General features: G+C 32.5%; 2 protein-coding genes across 3 annotated transcripts; one reads left to right on the top strand and one right to left on the bottom strand.

Moving 5' to 3' along the window:
* The first annotated feature begins 20468 nt into the window (after positions 1 to 20468).
* On the top strand, positions 20469 to 21886 carry LOC108463329 (mitogen-activated protein kinase kinase kinase 20-like). The gene has a single exon (XM_017763280.2). The coding sequence runs from the start codon at positions 20579 to 20581 to the stop codon at positions 21656 to 21658; it is 1080 nt and encodes a 359-aa protein (XP_017618769.1). The 5' UTR covers positions 20469 to 20578; the 3' UTR covers positions 21659 to 21886.
* A 3320-nt stretch (positions 21887 to 25206) lies between these two features.
* On the bottom strand, positions 25207 to 26885 carry LOC108461812 (uncharacterized). Of its 2 annotated transcripts, XM_017761756.2 has the most exons (4): positions 26758 to 26885; positions 26118 to 26618; positions 25865 to 26050; positions 25207 to 25737 (listed from the first exon to the last, which is right to left on the bottom strand). In XM_017761756.2, the coding sequence occupies exons 2-4, from the start codon at positions 26601 to 26603 to the stop codon at positions 25453 to 25455; spliced, it is 957 nt and encodes a 318-aa protein (XP_017617245.1). In that variant the 5' UTR covers positions 26604 to 26618; positions 26758 to 26885; the 3' UTR covers positions 25207 to 25452. The 2 variants fall into 2 exon arrangements, with proteins under 2 accessions (XP_017617245.1, XP_017617244.1); XM_017761755.2 differs by having other exon boundaries at positions 26118 to 26848.
* Between the last annotated feature and the right edge of the window lie 38 nt (positions 26886 to 26923).

The raw sequence follows: 26923 nt of genomic DNA on the forward strand, positions 1-26923 counted from the left end.
GTTAAAATTTTAAAAATTTCTAAAATCATAATTTTGGACCTAACTAATGCTTCTAATAGATAATACTCAAGTATCTTATTTTTATTATTTTAAAAAAATCAAATATATATGATTCCAAATTTATATTCTCTAACATGTAATTAGTTATATAACAATATTTTATTTGACATGTTTAATTTTTTAATTTAAATTGATTTGACTCGACTCGATTCGATTCGAAAAAATTTTAAATTGAGTTAGGATGATAAAATAGGACTCGTGAACTCGAAAATTTTCACTCGATTCGACTCAATTCGATTGAATGCTCACCCCTACAAGTGGAATCTAAACTAATTTTTCCCCAGATAAGTACCTCTATTGTTAGTCAAACCATTAAATTTCTTTTTTTTTAAATAACCAATTAAAAATTGTCATGTAGCAAAAAAAATTAAGTTTATTCTTTATATATATTTAAAAAATCATAAAAATTAAAAAATAGAGGTAATTAGTTTAGTGGGCTCAACCAATTTTTTTTAGCTCGGTTGAACTGATTTGTATTGGCTCGTGAGTCAACCGGTTCAACTCCTATCTTTTGACTGATTTTTGATCCAACTAATCGCTCTAATCTGGTTTTGAAAACACTACTTTTGATCAATGAAGAAACTTTTTTAATCCTATTAGGTTAAGCAAGTAGACAGTGAAGCTCAAAAACAAATTTAGTTGCCAACATTTCGACCTTGCGTGGGCCAAATTCAAACATTGGTAACATTGGCAAACATTATAAAAGAATAAGAAAGAAAATTAGAAAAAAAAAATAAAGAAAGAGAAATAATGTCAAGGAGAAAAAAAAATTAAAAATTATTTTTTAAAGGTTATATGACAGGTCAATCTATTATTGGTTGGTATTTTTTTAACAAATATAACATTTTGGTGTAAAATGGGTATCGAAAAAATAGTTTAGGTACCACTTAAGACAAAAAAAAAAGTTGAGGTACCAACTTGGAAAAAAGAGTATTGTTTAGGTACAAATTTGTGGGTTAAGCTTTTTTTTTTAAAAAAAAATACTTAATGGTTTGACTAATTAGAATATCAATTTAGGGAAAAAAAGTAATTTAGGGTTCGTTTGTTTGCCAGGAAAATATTTTAGAAAAATGTTTTCCTAATTTTATGGTGTTTGTTTGATTGAAAATAAATTACATTTGGAAAACATTTTCTAAAACAGGGGTAAAATGAAATGGGTTTTAGGGAAAATGTCTTACCGATTTTATTTCTGTAAGACACTTTCCATCTTCCAAAACTCTCACCAATTTTTTTCCTCCTTCCGTTCTTAATCTTCCTTCTCCTTCTTCATCTAGGTAACTTTTTTATGCTTCTTAATTTGTATTTCATGTTTGTCGCTTCTCTCACTCAAATCTTCTTCTTCCTTTTTTTTTTTTGTTGAAGAATCTGTTTGGATTTTGCATCTATTTGTTTAATCTGTTTGGATTTTGCATCTTTCAACTGCTTCTTTCTTTATTTTCTCCAACTGGAAGAACGAGAAAGATTTAGTTACCTAAAAGTTAGATTGTAGACCTATCAATAGAAATGCATAGTTACCTTGTCATAATACCCACTGTCATTCGCTTGATTAGGGTGAAACTTTCCCCGATTTTGTACATCAGTTCTAATGGGGGAACTGGGAGTGAGGTAGCAGCTGAAAATCCTATCAAGTACACTTGATTCTTTTTAATTAGAATGAGTTTTCTTTTTTATTGAAACAGCTGCGTTGTATTTATTTAAATTTTCTCTTAATTGCAGTTGTTTTGATTGCCATGATTGAAATTTGCGAGTTTTATTTTAGTCTGTGCTACTTAAAAAGATGATTGCGTCTGAATTTAGATCCAAGTAGAGATTGTTAGCTTTTCTCGTTTCATGCTTTGGTTCCTTTATCTACTTTTGCCTTTTTTTTGTGATTGGGCTTTGAATCAGTTACATGCAACTATGGATGAAAATGTCGAAGTCCCTAATTTGTTTTCTGTTAGCTTTATCTTCCTTTTTCATTAGTATTTAAAATATTAAATAATACACCAAATAGCATTAGTTCCAGAGGTAACATTTTCTAGAAAGGAAACCCCAATGTACCACCAGTCTGGTAATGAAACCTTACTTTCTCTACTACGACATTATAGCTATATGGTTTTTTTTAAGGATGATAAATATAAAGGTTATGCAACATGTTTTAGAACACAGATATTACATCCAACCATTAAACTCCAATTAACTAAGGGAATGGAGAAAGTGATATAAAATATATAAAGTAACTGTCCAAAGCAGTCATGTGCTCAGGTGTCCAATTTGATATGGTTACCAGAGACAATTTGAATAGCCTGGTTACATGATTGTATCTATAATTTTTGTGGCCGTATGTTCAAACTGATTTGTAGAATTTATCACACTTTCAGTAAACAATTGTAAATTGAACTCCATTCCCTTTTACTTTTCCTAAATGAGATTGCTTGGTGACTATAGAAGGTTTCTGTGCCTATTGCAATGGAACCGAATAGTTGTATTTGTCCCTATAGGGATTTAGGATGATAAAAAAAATCTAAGATAGAAAAAGAATCTAGTCTAAATGGTAACATCCAAACCTTGTTATGGGAATTCTCTGTAAGTTCTTTGAATTAGATTTTTTGTGGATCGTAAAACCAAGATAAAAGATATATTCAACTTAGGAGTGTATGTGGCAAGCTCAAACAAAACAAAAATCCAAGTTTATATCTTTGAAACCACCAATTACTAATTCAGTATGTGTGCCAAGAAAATCAAATATCGTCATGAGCTACTAGTGTATTAGACTAATGACTAGTCAACCTATTATTGTCTATTTTTAATCAAAACTCAATTAATATAGTTACTTAATATAGTTTTTTGTTGAATCTACCTATTACATTGGTAACCTTCTTGATATGCATATCTCAATTCACTAGTAGCTCCTTTTGTTAAGTAGGTGATCTTGTCTTTAGCATGCTTGTCTTTAGCAATTTAATTATCTTATCATTGCTTGAGAAACTGTAAAAGATTTTTGTCCCATTATTAATCTGACATGACTTGTCTGATTGTCTCTTTACAAAAACAATGAAGATTTTTAGCAATTATTATCTTATCATTGCTTGAAAAACTTTCATATATGTATGTATGCACTTTAGTCATGGTAACTTTAGTCATATATGTGATCTTATGAAAAGCTTGCATCTTTTTTGTAGTGATCAAATATTTGTGTGGCATTGTTTTGTGTAGATGGATCGTAATCAAGATTAAAATGCAATTGTCGTAGTCGTAGCTTCAGTTTTAGCTTTTGGGGCTCTTTGGATTAAAAAAATTAAAAACTAGGAAGGAAATTACTTCTCACCCTCGTGTGAATCGAGATTATGAAAGAGAAAATTATATTAATAGTATTTTATATAGTGGTGACCAACATTGTATTGATGTGATAAGGATGAAACCGATTGCCTTTTTTAATTTGTGTGATATTCTTAGTAGAAATAATTTGTTACAATAAACTACATCGGTGAATATTAGGGAGCAAGTAGTAATATTTTTACATATAATTGATCATAATGTAAGGTTTCGAGTGATTGGATCTAGATATTATAGATCAATTGAGACAATTTACCGTTACTTTAGGGTTGTATTGAAAGCTATTTTGAAATTGTATAAACTAGTTATTAGATTACCTGATGTCAACTCCTAGTGAAATCAGAAAGAATTCAAGGTTTTATCTTTATTTTAAAGATTGTATTGGAGCATTAGATGGAACTCATGTTCGTGCATCCGTTTCACTTAGCATTCAAGGAAGATTTCGTAGTCGTAAAGGGGGGATGACATAAAATTTATTGGCTGCCATTACATTTGATTTAAAATTTTCCTATGTTCTAGCTGGTTGGGAAGGTAGTGCACATGATTCTCATGTTTTAAGTGATGCACTTTCACGCCTAAGAGGATTAAGAATCCCGAAAGGTAAGAATTAACATTATAAATACCAAATAGTTCTAGTAAGCTCATACTTTATTAGTAATAATTATGTTTTGTAAAATTGTAGGTAAATATTATCTTGCTGATGCTGGATATGGCATCCGAAAGGGATATATTACCCCATATCGTGATATCCGATATCATTTAAAAAAGTTTAGTGCTCAAGGGCCTGAAAATGCAAAGGAACTCTTTAATCTTCGTCATTCATCATTGTGAATCACCATTGAACGTGTTTTGGGGATTTTGAAGAAACAGTTTCGTGAATTAAATGTTGAACCATTTTGGAATTTTCAAACTCAAGTAGATATAGTTTTGGCTTGTTGTATCGTTCATAATCATATAATGGGAGTTCATCCTAGTGATTTACTTAATCATGGATTATACGAGGAGCCTGAGTCTTATTTGATAATACCAACTCTTACGGAGTGAGAAGAAAGAGAAGAAGCTAGAGAATGGTCTGCTAAGAGAGACAAAATTGCATAAACTATGTGGACTGATTATATAGCTAGAAATATCAGGTAGGTTTAGGGCTTAGGGTTATTATTTTTATGTTATGTATATTTTAGTATTAAAATTGTTTTTTTGTTTGTTAATGTTGGTTGGATAATGATATTGAAATTTTAGTTTGTTGGATTTTGAAATTATCATGTCTTGAATTTGTTAGATATTGAATTTATTATGTTTTAAGCTTGTTGGATATTGAAATCATTGACAATGACAATTATTAATGTAGAATGGGTAAGGGCAACAAAGAAGGGACCTTCAAGTAATTCAGGTGGACAAAACCGATGGAACATCTTTTTTTTGAAATTCTAGCAGAGGAGGCCCAGAAAGGAAATAAGTCTTCTAACACTTTCAAAGCAGTTTCTATTAATCGAGTTGCCGTAGCTATTTCTGAAAGATTTCAAATCCAATGTGATGTGAAGCATGTGGAAAATAATTTGAGGACTGTAAAAAACCAATGGCAGATTATATGCACAATTCGGGCTGAAAGTGATTTTGGATGGGATGATAACATGAAAATGAGTACATGTGAAATAGCGGCATATGATGCAACAATGATGGTAATATATGTATATATATGTTAAGTATATTTCAATTGTTTTTTACTTGTTATTCTAATTGTGTATTATATCCAACAGGCACACAAGAAGTATGAACCATTTTTGAATAAAAGCATTGATCATTATGATGAAATGGCTTTGGTTGTTGACAAAGATATAGCAACAAGGAGTTTTGCCAGAACATTTGCTGACATAGATTTGGATGATGGTAACCAAGATTCAGTGCTTATAGACTGCGACGATGAAGAGACTGAGGAGGTAAGAACAAAAGTATCTTCATTTGGCACATCCAAACGTAAAAGAAAAAATACTCAAGAAAATGTCATTGATGAACAAATTAAATTTGTGCGTGAACAACTTGGCAAAATTGCTAATGCTTTGGAACAATTTATTGCGGATAAGACACCGCATCTTTACGAAGAAGTGATATCAATGGAGGTAGAAGGATTTGATGATGACTTCTTGTGTACTGTGTTTGATTATCTAGTGAGTCATGAATTTGATGCTAAAGCTTTTTTAGTTAAAAGTAAAAAACATAGAAAAATTTGGCTTCAAAAATTTTCTCAAGGTTGAAGATATTGATACTTTAATGTAGTGTAATATTAGTTATGCACTTGAACAATGTTGTTGTTATCATGTGGTGTACTACTAATTATGCATTTGGATAATATTATTAATTTCTAGTATTAATTGTGGTTTAGAAGCTAATTTATAATTATTTAATCTTTGTTTTTATTTTTTTAAAACACAATTAGAAATAATTTATTTGACTTTGGTTGTTTTCAATTTATGATGGTTAGTATTCTAGCTTAATAATTGAGTATTATTATATATTTAATTTGATTTATTTATTTATAAATAAATCATTGCAATATATGTAAAAACAATTTAAAATATAAATTTATTAATATATATATAATAAACTCAATTAAACAATGAAAAGATAATAAATTCTTAAATATATATTTTGTTTAATTTAAAACACTTTTATGAAATATTTTTAGGAAATCACCAAACAATAGAAAATATTTTACACAAATACATCCAAACACCGTAAAAGTAAATCATTTCTAAAAAGTAAATCATTTTCCGAAAATATTTTACTAGCAAATAAACGGAGCCTTAAATATCACTTGTGGTAAAAAAAAGTATCAAGATGGAAAAAAAAAAACATAATTTAACTATAATTTGTCTATTAATCCTATTTAAAAATGATCTTCATTTATTATATATTTTTGAAAGAATGAAAAAAGGGGAAGACAAACTATGGGGCAAGTGAGAACGAAGAAAAGAAAATAATATTGAGATGAAAGAAAATAAAAAGTAAAAATAATAAATATAATAATTTTTATATTGACGTCTAAAGTAATCTTATTATAGTGATATTCCTTTTTAAATAATGAAAAAATAAAAATAGACCTGAGGAGATGGGTAGAGGAGTTCATGGGTCGGGTTACTTGTGCCCGGCTCGAAGGCCCGCCTGAAATGTGAGAGGGTTTGGGTAAAAATATAGGCTTGAAAAATGGGCTTGGACAAAAAAAGAAGAACCGTTTAAAAAATGGGTCGGGCCTTGGATAAGGTATTTTTAGCTTGGGCTAGGCTTGGCCTGAATTCACTAAAAGACAATTTTTTTTTTGCATTTTTTATTTATTTTTGAATGTTATTTTCTTGTTGTTTTCTTCCTATTTTACTACCATTATGTTGCTACTATTTTATTCTTATTGTTTGGATACTGTATAAAACTTATTTTCTTGTTCATTTTGTTATTATTTTAAAGGCATTTGTTAATTTTTTATTATTATTTTAGAGGCATTTACTTGTTAAGTTGCATCTATCTTAGTCTTATTTAAATCTATATATTTTTAAAATTTATTTTCAATTTATTTAGAAATATTTATTTTGATATTTTTAATATTTTTGATGTATTATATATATTTAAAAATAATATAAAAAATTAATACGGGCGGGCCAGGCCGGGCCAGAATTTTAATATTTTTATCTGGGTTGGGCTTGGGTAAAAATTTTAGATCCATTTTTTCAGGGCATGATTTTTTAGTTAAGTCCAGCCAAAACCCAACTCGGCCCAACCCATAAACACCTCTAGATGCGGGTAGCCTTTTGCTAATTTTTATTTCGGATTATTTTCATAGTCAGTCATAAATTCATTTTAAGCTTAAATAACTTGATAATTAGATGGCTAATGAAAAACAATGGAGGGTTAATTCCATTTATGGGTCCTTGTAATTTAATCCAATTTAGTGATTATTCTTGTTTCATTTTTGGGTTGTCGCAACATGACCTCCTATGGAAGGAGTTATACGCCGACTTCCTCTGCCTATATTCTGGTGATTCACCAGGTTAGTTTAGCATTTTTTTTTTAAAGAAGTATCATTTTAAGAAGTATGATGCTTTTAAATTTTTCAAAAGTACTTTTACGATAAAAAAAAATATTTTATAAAAAGACTTTTTTTTTTAGCGAAAAGTAGAATTTCAACTTTTGCTTAAAAAAGTGTCTTTATTTTCATTTGCTTGTGGGTTTAGAGTTTGTTGGGAGTGGGCTTTTGGGCTTTTACTACGCATCTTTTCTCCTCCATTTATGAATGGTAGATATTGAAAAATATCATCTGGCCACCAAAAGACAACAACGACCCAGTAATCATAATTAAAAACCAATTTGGTGAAGTAACTGAAAAGTAGGAAAATTGCAGTTCACGTTGGTGTACTGTCTGTCTTTCCATGAAAATGTAATTTATGTCCAAACCGGTTTTGACAATTAGTTCATCCATAATGCCTGGTTGGTGGACTCCTTCACCACTTTCTCTTTCCACCCAACAATTTGTAAATTTGGTGTCCATTTGGGATTGTACTAATTTATTTTTGCATCCACTCAACCTTAATATTTGACTTCCACCAATTTTTCTTTATCCAGCCACACATCTTAACCCCAAAAACTCAGTATTTTATAATACCAACCGTCTAATTATAGTAAATAAAATATTTATAGCTTTAATTCCATGCAATAAAATAATCAATTTTTAGAAATGAAACTTGACTAATTAATACATGCAGCTAGTGTCCAAAGCATTTACATTTTAAATACATATGGCATTTTGACTAACAAAATTATGTATTAGGAGAGTTGAATAAGATATACATTATTTAAGTAATCATTTTTTATAAAATAAGAGTGAATTGATATATTAATAATTTGTTGACATGACAATGGCATCATTTGAAATACAACCAATTTTATGAAAAATGCATTTTTTAAATAATTACATTTACGACCTAAGTTGTCTAAAATAGGTAATGTCGTAGTGTGGTGAAATTAATCGTTTTAATTATTTTTTTAATTTTAACCAAATAAAAATAATGAATTGATAAATATTTTAATAAAATAAATGAACAAAATTAGAAGCTAAATTAAAAGGGTAAACTATATTAATAGTCATTTAACTATGAATTTTTTTTTTGTTACTCAAGTATGTAAAATTATAAAATGATCTCAATTATTTAATTTTGTCTTCTTCTTTTTATCACTGAACTATATTGACTTTTTAAATGTTTCTATTTTTACGTTAGTTAATTGATAATAAAAATAAAAGATTAAATAATTAGATAATAATTTTGTAATTTTCAAAAAAATTATAAATGACTTGTACTACCCAAATAAAAATAAAAAAGCATTGGACATAAAACGGCGACCAAACTTAGTGGGCACTTACGAAAGAATGGTGGCAAGTAAACTTGAATGGTTAAACTAATGTCACTTACCTCAACAGTGAACTTTCAACGAACCTAAGCTTCTTTTTAAAATAATTAAAAAAAAAAAAAAAAAGAAAAAGAAAAAGTTATCGTCCAACTTCAGCGAATTGAGCTTGACTGGTCCAAAGCCTTTTTAAACGTGGGGAATTTTGAACCTGTCTTGTTCTTTCGCTCATCTGAATAGTTTTTACTTGCCCATTTGAGTTGAAGTCTAAGCCAGTAATGACCTTGCAACTTGCAATTAGTTTAAAACCCAACTTGATTTTCTTACATATATCTCAAGGGACAAGAATCCCCATGACTGGTGGATCAAATTCCCTTATTTGGGTTCAATAACATCAACATAAGTGAGGGAGGCACTTGACTATACAAGTTACCAAGGAGACTAAAGAAGTAATGGTTAGATGATGACAGGAAGGAGTAAGTAGTGAAGCTATTGGTCCGTTTTTAAATATCTCAAAACTTAAGAAAGCAGCCGGAGGTTACCCCAGGAGGGTCAAAAGTAAAGAAAGCAGCCTTGAATGTCCTCTGGGCAGCTAGGGAAGCCAAGATTCCATGAACAATTAAGGGTTGGAATTGCTTGAGCTGAGTTAGGTGGGGTCCCCACTATAAGAGGCTGCACATTTAATTGATGGATTGACTGATTGGTAGAACACTTAAAACCGCACTTGGTGCATTGCACGGGTGCAATTTGTTTTTGTTGCTTTGCCCCTGGTCCTGGTGGACTATAATTTAGTCCTTCGTTTTTTGGACCGTCGAGGTTGATTAGGCGCACTCGCACCGTCCGTCCTCTTCAGCTACGGCTCGATGTATGTTTTGGACTAATCTAACAACCCGACAAAATCTAACGATTTCACCATTTTTCTTCTGTTTCTACTTCCCAAGAAAAAATTGACGTTTCGGCGGCGTCTCAGATATTTTTTTGGTGGGGAGGGGTTTAGATTTGTTGATTAATTTGACGTTAATTTTGAGCCGCTAAACCATTTCTCATGCCTAAAGTGGATTATGTTGTTCTAAAATAAGCAAGTTATACATAAATATTTGTAAATATTTTATTCCTTCTTTGTAAACTAGAAAGTGAAGTTAAAGGTTAGATTAACAACACTTTAAGTCTAATCATTAAAGTTTCGGCACCAAGTTTAACCACTTTTCTATAAATTTAAATATTCAAGGTAAATATAAGACGAGGCATAATTAGGTGAAGTGAGCTTCGGCTCTCAGCACAATTCTTTTTGGCAAACTCAATTATAATTATTCAATGTAATTATTTTGTAATTATTCAATGTAATTATTTTGTCTTTTTGTTGAGTAATATTTTTCTCATATTGTATTAAGGGAAATGCAAGAGATATTTATACATGTTCCTATGCTACTGTTGTACCTCACAATATGACCCACTATTTTGTCTCGATCTTGAGGCCAATGGCACTGACATTTCTTGTCTCTGGTGCTGACATTCACTTGGCATCCTCTAGCTTATTGGACGCGTGTCTGCGGAGCACGCGGTCTTTTTTTATCTTGGGACTGACACCTCCAATGAGTCCCATACCCATTGGATACGAGCGAGGGTCCCTTGCGAGCTCTCCCCGCGAGCTATCTTTGCGAACATCTAGCATCCTAGTGGGGTCCCCAGCAAACTATCTTTACGGCGAACATTTTTCTTCTAGGTCTGGACTATCCTGGTCGGAAACTCAGATCCCATTAGGTTATTTAGGCTGGCGGTTACTGAATCCTAACAATCCAATCCTCCTCTTAGTGGGCCTAAGAAGCGTTATAAAGTGGCGGACCTTAGGTCCATTTCGAACACAGCTTGTTGGGTACGCCGTGAGCCATGGTGCATAACAGCTGCTTTGCCACGTGTGAACTCAGGTATTTGACTGTTGAGAGACAAATCATTTCTTCTTGCTCGCATCTAGGTCGTTGATTTGTTTTTGGCCATCTGAACGATTTAAGAAACTTCTATTTAAAAGGGGGTCTCCGTAGGGTTAGGTTTCTTCATTGTTTGGTATTTTCTGCAAGTTGGAATTGAGGCAATTCTCACAAATATTTTATGCTTCTTAGTTTCTATTTCTATTTTTTTTCTCAAATCATGGTGAGGATGAGAGGAGCCCACAACCAAATCTTCTCGGTTAGTCCAGTTCTAGTCATTGTAATTGAAAAGTCTTATGTCTGCACCACCAAACTAGAGGAAATAGAACGGGCTTTGGTTGTGCGAGGAATAAAGCTCCCCCATTTTGCCTATGAATTTTCCATCCTTTTAGGGTCGTCCCAGGTGTGCGAGGCAATGGAAGATAGTTTCCTTCTTCTGTTACATGCCCTAGAGGCAAGTTTCCACCTTCCCTTGTATCCTTTTTTCTGTAGCCTCCTCAATTACTATCGCCTGTTCCTGGCCAACTCTTCGATTTTTCCTAGTGTCTAGTCATGATGTATTTTCTTAATAGATACCAACGTGGCGAAATGTCGATACTATCTGTCTATTAGCATTTGTACCAGTTGAAAGGGAGTGATGTGGGGGAGTCAACGGGGTTCTACTACTTTTCCCTTCACTAGAAGGTACGAACGATTATACGAAATCAGTGCAAGAACTTTTGGCTGAAATGGGGAAAGTATATCCAAGTCCACAACATCTTTGGCGAGGACTTTGGGTTCCCCACTAAGTGGTCTTCCCTTAATGAAGATATGCGCACCTTCCAAAGGATTTTACCACTAATGAAGTTATCACGAAATTTCAGAGGTTGAGTGTTGGTCGTGTGTTGGCCCTAGAGGCGGTCCTAATTGTGAGGAATGTCTTCAGGTTCTGCTTGAAGGATTTTAAACCAAACGATTGGAGGGCTGGCAACAACCAAGAGGTTACACAGTCAGTTGATGAGCTAGTAGTGAATAGTACTTTGCCTCGTAATTTCCTCGATCAAGTGGGCATGATATTAACAGGGCGTTTGAAGGATCCTGCGAATTTCTTCTACCATTACTTTGGAATGACGTTTCATCCCTTCCATTTTCTTGAGTTCGTGCAATGAGAGAGGGCTAGAGGAGGTACTGACTTATTAATTGCTTCTACTGATCCTAGGGTTATTGATGGTGCAGGGGGTAATTGGGGATACGAGGATAATTCTATTGAGACTGATTGCATCTTGCACGAGCTTAATGAAGGTATTGATATTGATGCTTTGATAGGCAGTGGCCGCAAGAAGCGTAAGACTTCTGCTAGGGCCATACATATCAACCTTTCTAAAGAGGAAAGTAGTGCTCAACTAGAGCAACACCGAAAAAGGAAAGCAGATCGTAGTGGCCATATTGCTGCGGTCACCCCAATCCATTCTTCTCCTATTGAAAGTTTTTCAAATATTGCCCACGCGAGCTCATCGATTACCATCAATGAGGATACCCCCTCCCCTTGCTCTTGAGAACTCCTCTGTAGCTCCTTCTATTGAAAGAGTACCAGCTGAGACTGGGGATGATTTATCTTTGTCTTTACGCCTCTTGTTATCTGAAGCTAGTGCTCTCGAAAAGAGGTATACACGCCCATGTGGTTCAAAGGACACACCCGTGCTAGAGGTCGTGTTCGACCCCATGTAACTCTCTAACTTGTGCACATGGTCATGCCACACATTCGTGTGCTAGACCGTGTGGTTAATTAATTCAATTCAAAAATAGGTGTAGGTTTCACACGGCTAAGACACACGTCTATGTTCTAGGCCGTGTAGCACACACGACTGAGACACACGCCCGTGTCTTTGCCTGTGTGCTTAATTCTAAGCATTTTGTTTCTCAAAATTAAAGTGCAGGGGACACACAGTCTAACCACATGCTCGTGTTACAAGTTCGTGTGTCACACATAGTCTAGACACACAGGCGTGTGTCTGCCCGTGTGGACAAAATAAAATCATTTCCTAGCTTTATTTATCACCCAAATTTTCCATTTTCTTGCACTAAAACATACCAAACACATTCCAACCATTTTAAGCATTCAAATTAAGCAATTTCTATCATTCATCATGGCATACCATTACATGCATACATGCTCACAATCTTACCTTAATTCAATCCATATATTAGACATAATTTGATCAACTACTTAACATATATTTGGCTACCATAACATGACATTACAAGTAGATCAAAACAACCATTACTAGCCATTCTAATGGCTAGATTACAAGCATCATTATCAAGCCACTGATGGTCAATTTGTCTTATACATGCCATTATACCAAAATGATTTTACTAAGTATACCCAAAATAAGCTAGATGATAGTATGACAGTGCTCCAATAATCTCTAGTCCAAGCACTATAAAACAGGGGAAAAATAAAATGGAATAAGCATTACATGCTTAGTAAGTTCGTATAACGGAAACTAAACTTACCAATCCCGTTTATTAAATCTAAGCATATAATAACATGTTTTTCATCCATTTGGAAAAATTGCCTAAACACATGCATCCAATCAAACATGTTAGTCACAAAGTTTACATATACATCAAGTAAGGATAGATGAGTTCATTATACAATACTTTTTCAAGACATTATCATTTCATCTCATAATTCTCATGCCTTGTCAAGAGTTTTATGTCCGTTGAATCATTGAAATTCCACTGGATACTCAAGTAGTACACTTAGGGTGTACAATTCAATAATTCAAAATTACCATTTTGCCTTTAACTTTTTTATAAATTTTCATTTTGTCCCTAAGCTCGAAAAATGAAACTTGTGCAATTTAATCCCTATTCCAAGCCTAACAAAATTCCCATTACAAAATTTATAGCACATGTATTCATAAAAATTCATAATTTTTTGTCAAATTTCACTACTTTACATTTTAGTCCCTAAATCATCTTTTCATCAAAAATTACTTTGTAAAAGCTGTTTATCTATCAACAACCTTTCATTTTCTACCATAAATTTCTAATTTTCAGGATATTCATCCATGACCCAAATTTCATACCTTGATAACTTTTCAAATTAATCCTCCAATTAGATAGATTAAACTATCCCGGTTTCAAAATTATCAAAATTACTAAAAACGAGACAAGGAGACTTACCCAATTAAGCCTTAAAAGTTTCTTCTTTCTCTCATAGGGTTTCCATATAATTTTGATGAAGAAGATGAGAAAATTAAGATGATATTTCTTTTTATCATCTTTTAATTAATTAAATTATTTCAATTCCAATTTAGTCCTTGCCCTTTTCTAATTTTTTCATGGATGAGTCACCAAAAATCTACATACTTTTCTTTAATGGTCTAATTACTATATAGGGACCTCTAGTTTTGAATTCCATAACTATTTAATCCTTATAGCTACTAGAATTTAACTTTCGCATTTTATGCAATTTAGTCCTTCTCGTAATTAAACACTTAATCAATAAAATTTTCGTATAAAAAAAGTTTCATACGACATTCTATCATAATTAATAAAATAAAAAATAAATTTTATTTTTGGGTCGAATTTGTGGTCCCAAAACCACTGTTCCAATTTCACTAAAAAATAGGCTGTTACAGAAGATGTAGGCTCGCGTGGCATTCAGCAAGGTGTAAGCCTTGAACCTGCCTTGGGGGGATAAAGCCTTACGTGTTCCTATTGAGGCCTTTGAGGGTGTCTAAGTGTGTCGCCTTGGGCTAAGCTCATGTGCGGTCTGTTGATCTTGACCCGTAGGGATTGGTTGATGGGAGATTGGCTATTATGCTGTCCCTCTCTACTTTTAGGTTGTTAGTTCTTCATTTGAAAATTAACCTTCGACGCTCTCTTAATTTCTTCTACCTCTGCGAACTTATGGGCTTGATCGTACAGGTCGACTAGGCTCTACGGCCTATTTTCTGTGAATGAGTACTGTAAAGTCATTCTGCACTCCCATAATAAAGGCGTCTATCGCCCAGTTGTCTTCGAGGTTTTTTTTGTTGAGTGTAGTCACATAGAACCTCTTTATGTAGTCTTAAAGGGACTCATCCTTCTGCTACTTTATTGACATCAACCACATGGGTATGTTCATGGTCGTTCGATGAGCCCTAAACCTACCCAAGAACATTTGCCCTAATTGTGAGAAGTTGCGAACCGAGCCTTGTGGGAGGGAGAGGTACCAGTCCTTCACGTTTGCTTTCAACGTTGTAGAGAATGCCTTGCATTTAGTTGTGTCAGACGCTCTCAACACGTTCGTAGTCATTATACTGCATCAGGTAGGCTTGTGGGCCTCTTCTTCCTTCAAACATATCTTTAAGGATCTTGAAATTGTAGTGCAAGCCTACTGCTACGATTTTGGGGATTATTGGAGTAGAATAACCAATCCATATCTTGTGACTCTGGGTGCAAGGCTTGCACGTCGTGATAAAGGTCGTCCATCTCATTCAATCACTCTTTCACTTGGGTACTTGGGGCTTCATCTTGGGTGTTGGCGTTTCCCTAGGACCCAGAGTTGTCTACATGTGCTTTTCCGCGCAGTTCCTCGTTCTGCCTTAGTAACTTTTGCTGGAAGGCTTGCTGTTCCACAAATCGTGCTTCTTGTGTGATCATTTATTCCCTCATGAACTTCATCTACTTCTAGAGGGCCAGGAATTGTTGTGAGGTTGGTTCCTGGTTGAGAAAAGAGGGCATTCCCTTACTCGAGGAGAGATTACGGTCCAACGAAGGGGAATGCCCTCGATAGATCGCATTGTTGAGGTTTTCAGGTCTATCGGTGAACCAAGCAGTGAACAATTCTGTCTCATTGTGCCAGGGGCAGGAACCTGACACTCCGACTTGACCGAAAAATGAGATAAAAAGAAAAGTCTCGCTTGGGTGAGTCATTTTATTTTTAGGATTGAAGAGAACTGAATCAAAATGGAGAAAATTTGCCAGATAGAAGTAGTTCCATGCTCACCGTACTGGCTATTGAGTAATATTTTTCTCATATAGTATTAAAGGAAACGTATAGGGTATTTATACATGTTCCTACTGCTATTGTTACAGCTCACAATAGGGCCCATTATCTTGTCTCGGTATTAAGGCCGATCGCACTGACATTCCCTGGGCATCCCTTGCTTATTAGATGCGTGTCTGCAGAGCACACTGTCCTTTCTAATCCTGGGACTAACACCTCTAGTGAGCCTCGTACCCGCTGGTCACAAGCGGAGGTTTCCTGCGAGCTCTCCCCTCAAGCTATCTTTGCGAACATCCAGAATCCCAACGAATTATCTTTGCGAGGTCCCCAGCGAACTTTCTTTACAATGAACATTCTTATTCTGGGTCGAGTCTATCCTAGTTGAAAACCTAGACCCTATTAGGTTATTTAGGCTAGTAGTTACTAAATCCTAACAAATTTTTTTTTAATGAAAAAGTTAACTTCTTTCAATTAAATTATTTTAAAATAATTTTTTTTTTAACTTTGATCTCTCATTTTCTTTAAAAATTTTATATCAATCCCTTATTATCTAACTTCCAACTTTACCCCTGAATATAAGTATTAATGTTCGGCTATTTATTATTTAAATCCATAGCATATATATATATATATATAGATATAGATATATATGAAAAACGATCTATCTTGGTCATTTAAATTTTATGAAAAAATTATAAAGTTCATGATTATATTTAAAGCTTACTTCACACTTTTCATAAATAAAAATAATATCAACAAATGTTAGTGTAATAATAGTAAAGCTTAAGGAGAAAATATCAATTCGAATATTAAAATAATATTATTAAGAGAACCAATAAAAATTATGATGATGAATAATAAAATAAATAATTGTGAACAATTTTAGCAGCTTTAACGAAAAAGATGTGAATGGCTATAAGACAAGTTGTGCATGAAAATCACCAATTTAACTCATAATTAATTACATTTATCTTATTGACTTTCATGAATATAACATCTAAACAAAAACACTTTAATGATATCCAATCCATGACCAAAAACCTAATGTATTTGTGTGATTTCAGAACTTATATTTTATGGAGTATCACTTTTCTTCATTGTGGGTCGAAATATTTTTTTTATTTTTTTATTTTTTTATATCACTTTCATGTAAATTGCACGCTTCCTAAAACAAACAATAAATGATGAAAATGCACAAAAACGAGAGCTCAAGCGGAAACAAAACCAATCATTTCCACCAATCTACCCTCTCTAAATTTTTTTCTTCTTTACCCTCTCAATTTAAATTTTATTCTTCAAATCTTTATATTAACATTTTGATTATGTTTTGTGTTATCTCTACTTAAAACAGAGATTAAATTAGTTTTTTTTGTTAAAATTTAATTTAATCTTAATTACATTAAGAACTAATTTAATTTGGCTCCAAATATATTCTAATATTTAATTCAATTTGATTCTTATTTTAAATGGTTTTTATAATTATATTTAATTTATTGTAACTTGAGAAAAAGAAATATGGTACCACATTCATGTTAAATATTTAACAAACTAAATCAAATCAAATATATATTTGGTAAGGACTGATGGGACTAAAAAATTGTCTATCTTTTTCTCATTGTGAATTGTATAAATGTGACACATTTAAGACTTGAAGCAAAATCATCATCTAGAAGATAATTAAATTAATGAAATGAATGTCTTCAAAGGATTTCTGCTTATGAGAGGTTAAAACCATGTGACTTACCGTTTATTTCGCTCTTATACTAACTCTCTATCCATTCACAAAATTATTTTTACCACCATAGTTCCAAGTTTTATGGTATAAAAATTTATTTTACTTTTAATAAAAAAAATATCCAAAACTAAATAATAATTTTAACCTTTAAAACGAAAAGAGACTCAATCTAAATTGATTTAACTTATAAATAGGTTCTGATCATATCTGTGTTTTGTCATCTAAAACTATTAATATCTCCTCCCCAATTCATAAACAGAAAGATAATGTATTTCAGCATATTCAAACTTTCGTTCTCTTACACTGACAACAATAAATCTCCTTTAAATCAATAAAAAACATTAACTAATTTGAAAAAAAAATTAATAAATCCGGAATACCAGCATTTACTTCCACTTCTCTTAGCCGATCTACTGCCCATTTTAAAACAAACAAATAAAACAGAGGAAAACAGGGTGGAGTAAGTGATATATATGATTGGAGGGTTATAGAAGGTGGGAACATGTGATGGCTAAGGTTTGCGGACCCCAAAACTTAGAACAGTTTTTCTCTTTCTTTGTGCACTCAGTGCTTGCTACTGATTGAATCTTGGTTCAAACAAGTTGGCCAATGTGATACTTGTTGTAATTATTGATTAGGCAATGCAGATACTGAGGATATGATCCCGAACCCACACCTCCGTCTCATGCCAGTTATGGTATATTAATTTTTCTCCATTTGCCACCTTCATTTTCCTTGTTTTATAATTTATAATTTATTTTTTAAAAGGAGAATGCTCCAAAAATAAATTAATAAATCAACACCTTTTATTTAAATGAATCATAATTCTAAAAGAGGAATCCAAATATTACTAGAAATATTATTATAAGAATCTACTTATAATAATAATATAGTTGAAATATTACTAGAAAAATATATCGAATAACACATTAATTTAGTTCATTAGTTTTTATTATTATTTTATATTGATATAAGTAAAATGAATCAAAGTCATTAAAAATAAGAGTAAAATTGTAAAAAAAATCACGAGGTGATATGAGATTACCCTTAAGGTTGTAAATGAGTTCGATGAACAGTTCAATTTTTGTTCATTTATGTTTGTTTATTAAGTTAAATAAATAAACATGAACAAAATTTTGAGGCTCATTTATTAAATAAATCACAAAGCTTGTTTAGTTCATTTATGTTTGTGAATAAATTTATTTATTTTTTTGTTTGTTTAAAGCTCATTTATTTATTTTATTAGTATATATTAATAAAATTAATATGATTCGTATGCTTTCTTTTATTATTCATGAATATGTTGATTTAACTTAAACGAACAAATAAAACAAAGATTGGTTTATTTAAACTTAATTCATTTACAACCTTAATTACTTTTATATCCTGAAAAATAGTACCATTGAAAATGTAATTACCAATTTAAAAATGGAATAAAATCCAAACAAAAAAAAAAAACAACAACATTATTTTAGAATTTTATATTACTCCCGAAAATATAAATTACTTGAAGGAAAGGGTAGCATAAAATGTAATAGAGCAAGGGCCATACATTGTGAGGTGGGTAATGTGGTCACACAGGCAAGATTGGGGAAACCAAGGTGTTTACAATCTCACCTCACATGCATCATTGATGGCTATAAATAAAATTTTAAAAGAAAAAACTCCTCAGAATCAAAGATGCGCAATCTTATTGTTTTTGTCTTTTATAAATGTTAAAACTCCACAACGCTTTAAAAACTTATATCGACACATTTAAGTTGTGCCAACTCTACAGAGGTAGGCAAGGCAAGGTACTCCCCAAAAGAAATGAATATAGTTTTGCTACATTCTTTTTCTTCATGTCAATTATAGAATTCTGTACCTTTCCTTCTAATATTTATTTTTAAAATAATATATATTTATTACATATTTGACATCAACAGATTAAACTAAATATTCAGTATTTTTTTAGTTATAAATATTTCTAAATGTTTTGTAATAAAAGATAGCTCAATTGTTGTTGTTATTGTTGACACCAGTAAATACAATGGTAGATAGAGGCCTTGGTCTCTCAAAAACAAAAAATCATCTTTTAACCTATTTATAAATGATGAAATTAAAAGTTTATATATATATATATATGATAAAATTACATTTTGCTCCAAAATGAAGAGATCTCTATTTAGTCCCTTAAAAATGATGAAATCATCAGTTAATACATCATAAGATTACACTTTGATGTCTTGAAAATTTTATAATTAAATTCTGTCCTCTTAAAATTTCCTAAATTAGCCCTTACTTGTTGCAACAATAAAGAGCATATAGGTTTGAGCTTACTTAAGCATGCATTATCCTCCAATTGAGGATTCGAAAGAGGTTATGAGTTACATAGAAATTATATAGAAATTGTATTTTAATTTTAAGTAAAAAAGTTATTTTTAAAAGTGTAAATTTAGTGATTATCAATTTCTCCAAATTTTTTTAAATATACATGTTATAAACTTAAGAAAAATAAATAAATTTTAGTGTGAAAGATATAATAAGTTATATAACTTATTTATAATAGAAGTTAGATATAGAAATAAAGAAAGATATGATATGATATTGTGCTAATTAATTAGATATAATATGATATGTCTAATAATGCTAAGATATTCACTTTTAACAATATATATTCAAGATTTATAGCTATATATCTTAATAATGTTGGAATGAAATATAAAATAGAAATAGAAATTTTGGTTATAACTAGTTACATTGAATTAGAGTCTATTGGTTTATTGAAAATGAAGAGAAATTGGTAATTGTTAACTAAAAACTCTTGTAGCTTGAATGTGTGGAGAAATATGGGAATCCATGTGGTTTAAAAATGTGTAGAGATGGGCCACAAAGATCTACCACGTTTTAAAAATTAGGGTGATATTCAAATTTGGAAAATCAAATACAAAATATACTTACCTATCACGTGCATTTTAGAGGAGAAAGTTCATACAACAAAATTGAACGCCTACCATATAAATAAATAAATAAATAAATAAATAAAATCTTTCGCCTATATAAAAGGACTTTCCGCCACTACAACGCCCTCTCACCCCTCTTTTGCTTTCTTTTCTTGTCGCTCAAACAAACAAGCAAAACGAAAGCTTCCTTTTTTCTTCCAAAACCCAAATTGAACCGAGTGTTGAATCTAGAATGGAGTGGGTTCGAGGGGATAGGATTGGGTGTGGAAGTTTCGGCACTGTTAATTTGGTGGCATCTAAGGAGTTTTCAAAATCTCCTTCAATGGCGGTAAAATCTTGTGAAGCTATGTGTTCCGTTTCCCTCAGGAAGGAGAAAAAAGTGCTTGATCAACTTGGGATTTGTCCGCAAGTTATCCGCTGTTTTGGCGATGATTATTCGGTTGAGAAGGGTGACAAGTTGTATAATTTGTTCTTGGAGTATGCTAATAAAGGAAGCCTGGCTGATCATGTTAAGAAAAGCGGCGGAAACTTGATTGAATCCGATGTTAGAAGATATGCAAGATCGATACTTAAAGGGCTAAGCTTTGTTCATGCTAAAGGGTTTGCTCACTGTGATATTAAACTTCAAAATATTCTTTTGTTTGATAATGGTGATGTCAAGATAGCTGATTTTGGATTGGCAAAGAGAAACGGTGAAAAACAGAGGACGATGGAAATTAGGGGAACTCCTCTGAATATTGCACCGGAGTCTGTTAACCGAAACGAGTATGATTCACCGGTCGATATCTGGGCACTTGGGTGTGCTATTGTTGAGATGATTACCGGGAAACCAGCATGGAATTTCAAACCAGGAACAAACGTGACGGCTTTGTTGATTAAAGTTGGGGCTAGTGATGAATTGCCTGAAATTCCTGTCGAGCTATCGGAGGAAGGAAAAGATTTTCTCAGAAAGTGCTTCGTTAAAGATCCAAAGAACCGATGGACTGCTGACATGCTCTTGGATCATCCTTTTATGGTTGGTAAAGACGACGCCATTGCAGTGAATCGATGTGAGGATGGAGAAGCGTCTCCGTCGACGTCTCCAAGATGGTCGTTTGAAGAATTTTCAGAGTCACCGAGATGTCCTTTCCAGTTTCCAGACTGGGTTTCAACTCAGTCGACAGCTTCATCGCAATCAATTTATCAAGAGAATTCAAGCTTTGCTTCTTCGTTTTCGAGTTACGTTTCATCGCCATTGGAAAGGGTTCGTCAATTGGCTTGCGAGCAGGCTCCCGACTGGTCCATCTCCCGGGACTGGATCACCCTGAGGTAGAAGAAAGAGAAAGAAATAGTTTGATTGCTTTGATCAAATTTGACGGCTCTGATCCAATTGGTTTTCGTGTTTTCATGTGGCAATTGGTGATGAAATTTTTTTGGATTGTAAATGATTAGGAAAAGTTCTGATTGGCTACACAGGTAGCCACATAGTTTACACTGTACAGGCAATTCTTTCCTTTAATTTTTTTTTTGGGATAAATTTTCCATCTCTTTTCCCAACAAATATCGAAACTTGGCATTTCCTGGAAAATAAATTAAAACAGGGCAGTTCAGAATTTGTTGGACAGCTTCAGTTCAAGTTCCAATTTCACCTAATCATTAATCTTTTACAATTACAGTGGTGGGTAATTGTTCATCTTAAAGTCAGAATTCAGCCATTCAGTCCACCAATCCATTTGTTGTATTCTGAGAACGCCATGGTTGAAATTACTACATGACATTTTAAGGAATGTTCTAAAGTAGGGTAAGCTTTTTGGTTGTGTTTTTATTGAATCAAACGTTTAAGCTGTTTTGTTGATGGGGGTATTGAGCCTTTGATTCTTGTTTAGATTCAAGACTTGGCCTGATGTCTATTTCAGTGCTATTTCTAGAATTGCAAAGTGGAGGAGTTGTTGTTCTGATGATTGTTTTTGTAATCCCACGCTTCATCCTTAGAATCCACAACAAATATTCTAATCCTCATCTGCAATGCTTGTTTCTTAATGAAAATTTCATTGAAAAAGAAGACATGATAATGATTTCTAAAGCAAAGAATATAGGCAGATTGCAAGCTGCCGACATCTTACCCTTTTTGCAAAATAGTCCGTCGGTGGATAAAAAATCATTCGGATGGAAACACCCTTCAACCATTTCCTATTCATATTCACCAAACTCTTTTTCCTTTCACTCCAATTCCAACGCCAAATTAATAATGCTATTCAAATATCTCCATCATTATATCATACTTTTTTTTTTATATATAATGATACAATTACTCATAATTTTTCCTTGATTTTTAAATAGGAGGATATTTGAATCCACGTATCCATGTATTGATAACAGTATCGATGTCAAATGAGAGCTAATACTCAATCAACATATGATACTCATTTTTTAATATGTGATTATCCTTACTTTCCCTTTTTCTTTATTGCTTGTGAGATACAAAAAATGTTGTGAATTGGGTTGCTAGATTGGAAAGCTACCTTAATGAGTGATTGATCTATTCACCACACGAGCTTCAAACTCTCCTCTTTTAAAATGGCGGGTTTGGGGGAATTGATCAAAGGCTCATTAATAATAGATCCAATGCTATGCATATGATCGACAACATGTGATATATCAAAACAAGCAACAATATCCTATAAATAAACATCCCAATGTCATTGCTTCATATATTTCTAAAGTTATAATTGAAAACTCTTCAAGATTTCTTCACCTAATCATGATTCTGCTTCAATATTGAGTAATTTTTGCAGAACTTCATTTCATATTTGGCTAGCTTTCCTTGATGCACAAGTGATGCGCATTAGACATTAGTCTTTCCCAAAAACCACACTTTGGCTTAACTGATAGAGTGAAAATAATAATAAGAAAAAAGTATGATGGAATTAAGAGCTAGTTTTAAAACTTTAATTGTGGTTAAAGTAATATGGAACTCTCCCCTCTGAAAATTGAAAATGGATGATGCTATTTTTCTTAGTTAACTATGATGACTTTGAACATTGAAGCCAAAGGCTAAATTTAAGGCATGGCTTGTTGGTTACTTGAAAGAGCTTTGCCCCACTCCCATAATTTGGCATATTCGTTATTCTCAACTCAAACATGCTTTGATTTCCTTTTCAACCCAAGAAAATGGGAAAAATGAATATACAATTACATTGCCATGGGTGGGAAATTTTGGGCATTTTTAAAATGTGTTATTTTGTTGGGATAAAAAGTTAGAAGAAAATTTAGGTTATTGAAATTTCATGATTAAGCAAATACTTATAAATTAAATAGAAATAAAATAAAAATATTCAATAAGGATATCTTTGACTAGATTTATAAAAATATATAAATATGTTTACTAATATTACATATAAAAATATATTAGATCTAAATGTAAAAAAAAGACGAAGAAGAAGAAGATATTTTGAAGTTTTATAGTGATTAGCTATGAGTAATTTTGAAAGGAAAAACCATCTGCTAGCCCAAGAACTCAAATAGTAATTTTCATAATTAAATTCATTTTTATTCTCAAATAGTAATTTTATAATATTCAGTATTATTCAATTAAAATAATCGTTTTCATGTTAAAACATTTTTAAAATTAATCACTTTTTATATAAAAAATATAATTAGCAATCATCAAATAACATAGATTTAGTAAAAATACATGCTTTATATAATGAAAATATAACTTGGGCCAAGCTAAGTGGCAGCCCCAACAATCCTTATCTGAGCTTAACCCAAGTTTATCAGGCTTCTCTCTATACCTACGAGAGGGTTCATTAAATTTATGAAATTTCTTTTAATCAACATTTAACTCCACTCACAACCTTTAGTTTAAAATTAGTTTAAATTATATCCAATATGGCTAAATTATTAGTAATTTTATTTTTGTCATTTAATTTTAAAATATTATAAAATGATCACTGAATTATTTGAAAGTTTTCATTTAAGTCACTAAATTATTCGAAATTTTTTATTTAAGTCGTTGGACTATTAAGTGTTTTTTTTTTTAGTTTAGCTAGCGAGCTCCAAGTGGCAATTCAACGATCAGTATAGTGGATTAGTACCCATCGATGAATAGAAAAGTATACCTTAGATTCAAGTCAATTTGACGGTCAATACCGGAGATTGAAGATAAAAGTTGTTTGGATTTCAGTTTGCAAATTTATTTTGTTTAAAGTTGTTTTATGAAATAAAAAATTGAAATGTAGAATAGAAAGGGAATAAGAGCTTTTGATTGGTGCAAGTGGGTGCGACAAAGAATGCCATGCTATAGCAATTTTAACAGTCCAATAATTTAAATAAAAACTTTCAAATAATTTAATAATTAATTTATAATTTTTTTAAAATTAAATTTAATTACCCCTACATATAACCAGCTCAAGTAGAAAAAAAAAATGGTGAAAGCTCTCAAATCGATGGTTTATCCAGTGGGTGTGATCTAAAGCTCAAATTATATTCGCACACCTTCCAAGAAAAGGATTGAATTCAAGGCTGAAAATTGTAATTTTTACTTGAATTTCAATTTTTATACATAAAAAATATTATAGTTTGATTTTATAAGTTGTGATTATTAAAATTTATGTTTATTGAGTTGAGTGGTGAGAAAGTACAAAATTTTAAGTTTCAATATTGTAAATAGAAAACCTTTAAATTAAAAGTTTAATTCGATTTAACTCTTAATTTAATCAAAATTTAATATAATTATTAAATATACAAAACTAAAATTTAAATGCAAAATAAAATAAAATAAAATAAATGTAATAAATAAAAGCGATTATATCGAAATAATCTTAATTACAAGTATAAGCAAGGTAAAAAAGGTAAATCATTGATGAAAAAGTGTAAATATTTGGAGCAAAGCATCAAAACTCGTTTATATAACTTACGAAAGTGCAAGCAAATATTAGAGTTGGAGGGCCAAAAACTATGAAGTAAAAAAACCACCGACCACTACTAGGTTTCCAATGCCATTGGGTCTTCCCACAGGAGGGATTAATCCAATCTAAATTTGCGTGGCCACCCATATTTTTCTATCACAATTATTCCAAGCCGTCAAATCAACACAACTGATACAAGTACAGGTCTATTGAATTATTAGCTGTAAATGCACTTGTTTTTCAGTGAAATAGCCCAACTCATCTTCATTGGGTTCATGGTGACTGAACATTCAATCCTCTTGTAGAACTTGGGCTTCACCAACTTACCTAAAACATAAGCCCTGGAACGAACAATGAAGTTTAGTGTCAATGGCACCGGCTGAGTCGGTTCACCGTTCAGGCTACCCAAGCTAGCCCCTCCTCCATACAATGGAATTTGACTACCTAACATCACTACAGTTAATGCCCTTTGGCTCTTTCTTGATTGGTAAAACTTCCGCATCTGCAAAATCCCCCATATGCGTATAAGATATTTTTGCTTTGGGAAGAATAAATAAATGAATCGAATGAAGACAAAGTGCATCAAACATTTTAATATTATGATAGAGATGGGGTCGTTGCTGGTTTACCGTTCCGGTGGCAACAGTGAGCTGAGAGTAAGAGAGATCTAAAGGTGTTGATGTTACATGAACCCCAAAAAATGTGGCTGTGTTACGGTACGTGAGCTTCACTGTGCAGTTCATCGTCACCATTTCGGTGCTCACTCCCGAGGAATCCGTACCTGCGTGAACCCTGAATTCGTTGAACGATATGCTCTGCCAAAAAAATCAATCCATAAATAAATGCATGTCAAATCTTGAAATAATATTATAAAGTTCTCACCTTCATGGTGATTTTAGGTTTTTGAGGTCTACTAGCACCCCAAAGGATCAAAGAAAACGTAGTGAAAAGCACAAAGAAGCCGACCACAAATGCGAGGAAATAGCAACGACGACGATGGAAGTCCTGGTGGGCGCCATCACCATCAAGTAAGCCTTCTTCTTCAATGGCATCGAACTCTTTCCATGGCTTGCGACCCTTGCGAGATCCGTCGTGCTTACGCTGTGGTTTCATGGATCCAGACAAGCGGGTTGAAGAAGACTCACGGGAGGAATGAGGGCCTAATGAAGAGTTGGAGTGAGAGTGAGGAGGTGAGCCCATGGGGCTGAGCACCGGTGTGGAGTGGAATGAGTTAGTGGTCTTTTCACCATCATGAGAGTCCCTGGATGGACTCTGCACATAGTAGACTTGGCGACGATCCGATCTTGCCGGTGAAGATTGACTTAGGCTGCTCACCTCTGAGTCTGTCTTGGAGAGATGAGCTGACATTTTCTCCAGTTCTAGCTGTTGTTTTGTAAGTCGAAGACCCAATGTTAGTGATGAAGGAGGAGGAGGAGAAGAAGAAATAGCAAGAGAGAGTATGAAAATGGGGTTTACTTGAGAATTAAATGTTTAGTAAAATTGTAGGATCTCTGGAACGTACCTTTTGCTGTCTGCACGTAGCAATTTAGTTTTGTTTATTATTATCGATGTGAAAAAGTAATTAATGAGAGCAGGTGGGGAGAGAGAGACAGAGCAATGGCAGTTGTCCAGTGAAATAGGTCATTGTTTGTATTCATATATGAAATTGTCAACTTTAACTATTTTTT

The sequence above is a fragment of the Gossypium arboreum genome, chromosome 11 (genome assembly GCF_025698485.1).
Source record: "Gossypium arboreum isolate Shixiya-1 chromosome 11, ASM2569848v2, whole genome shotgun sequence".
Classification (NCBI taxonomy): Eukaryota; Viridiplantae; Streptophyta; class Magnoliopsida; order Malvales; family Malvaceae; genus Gossypium; species Gossypium arboreum.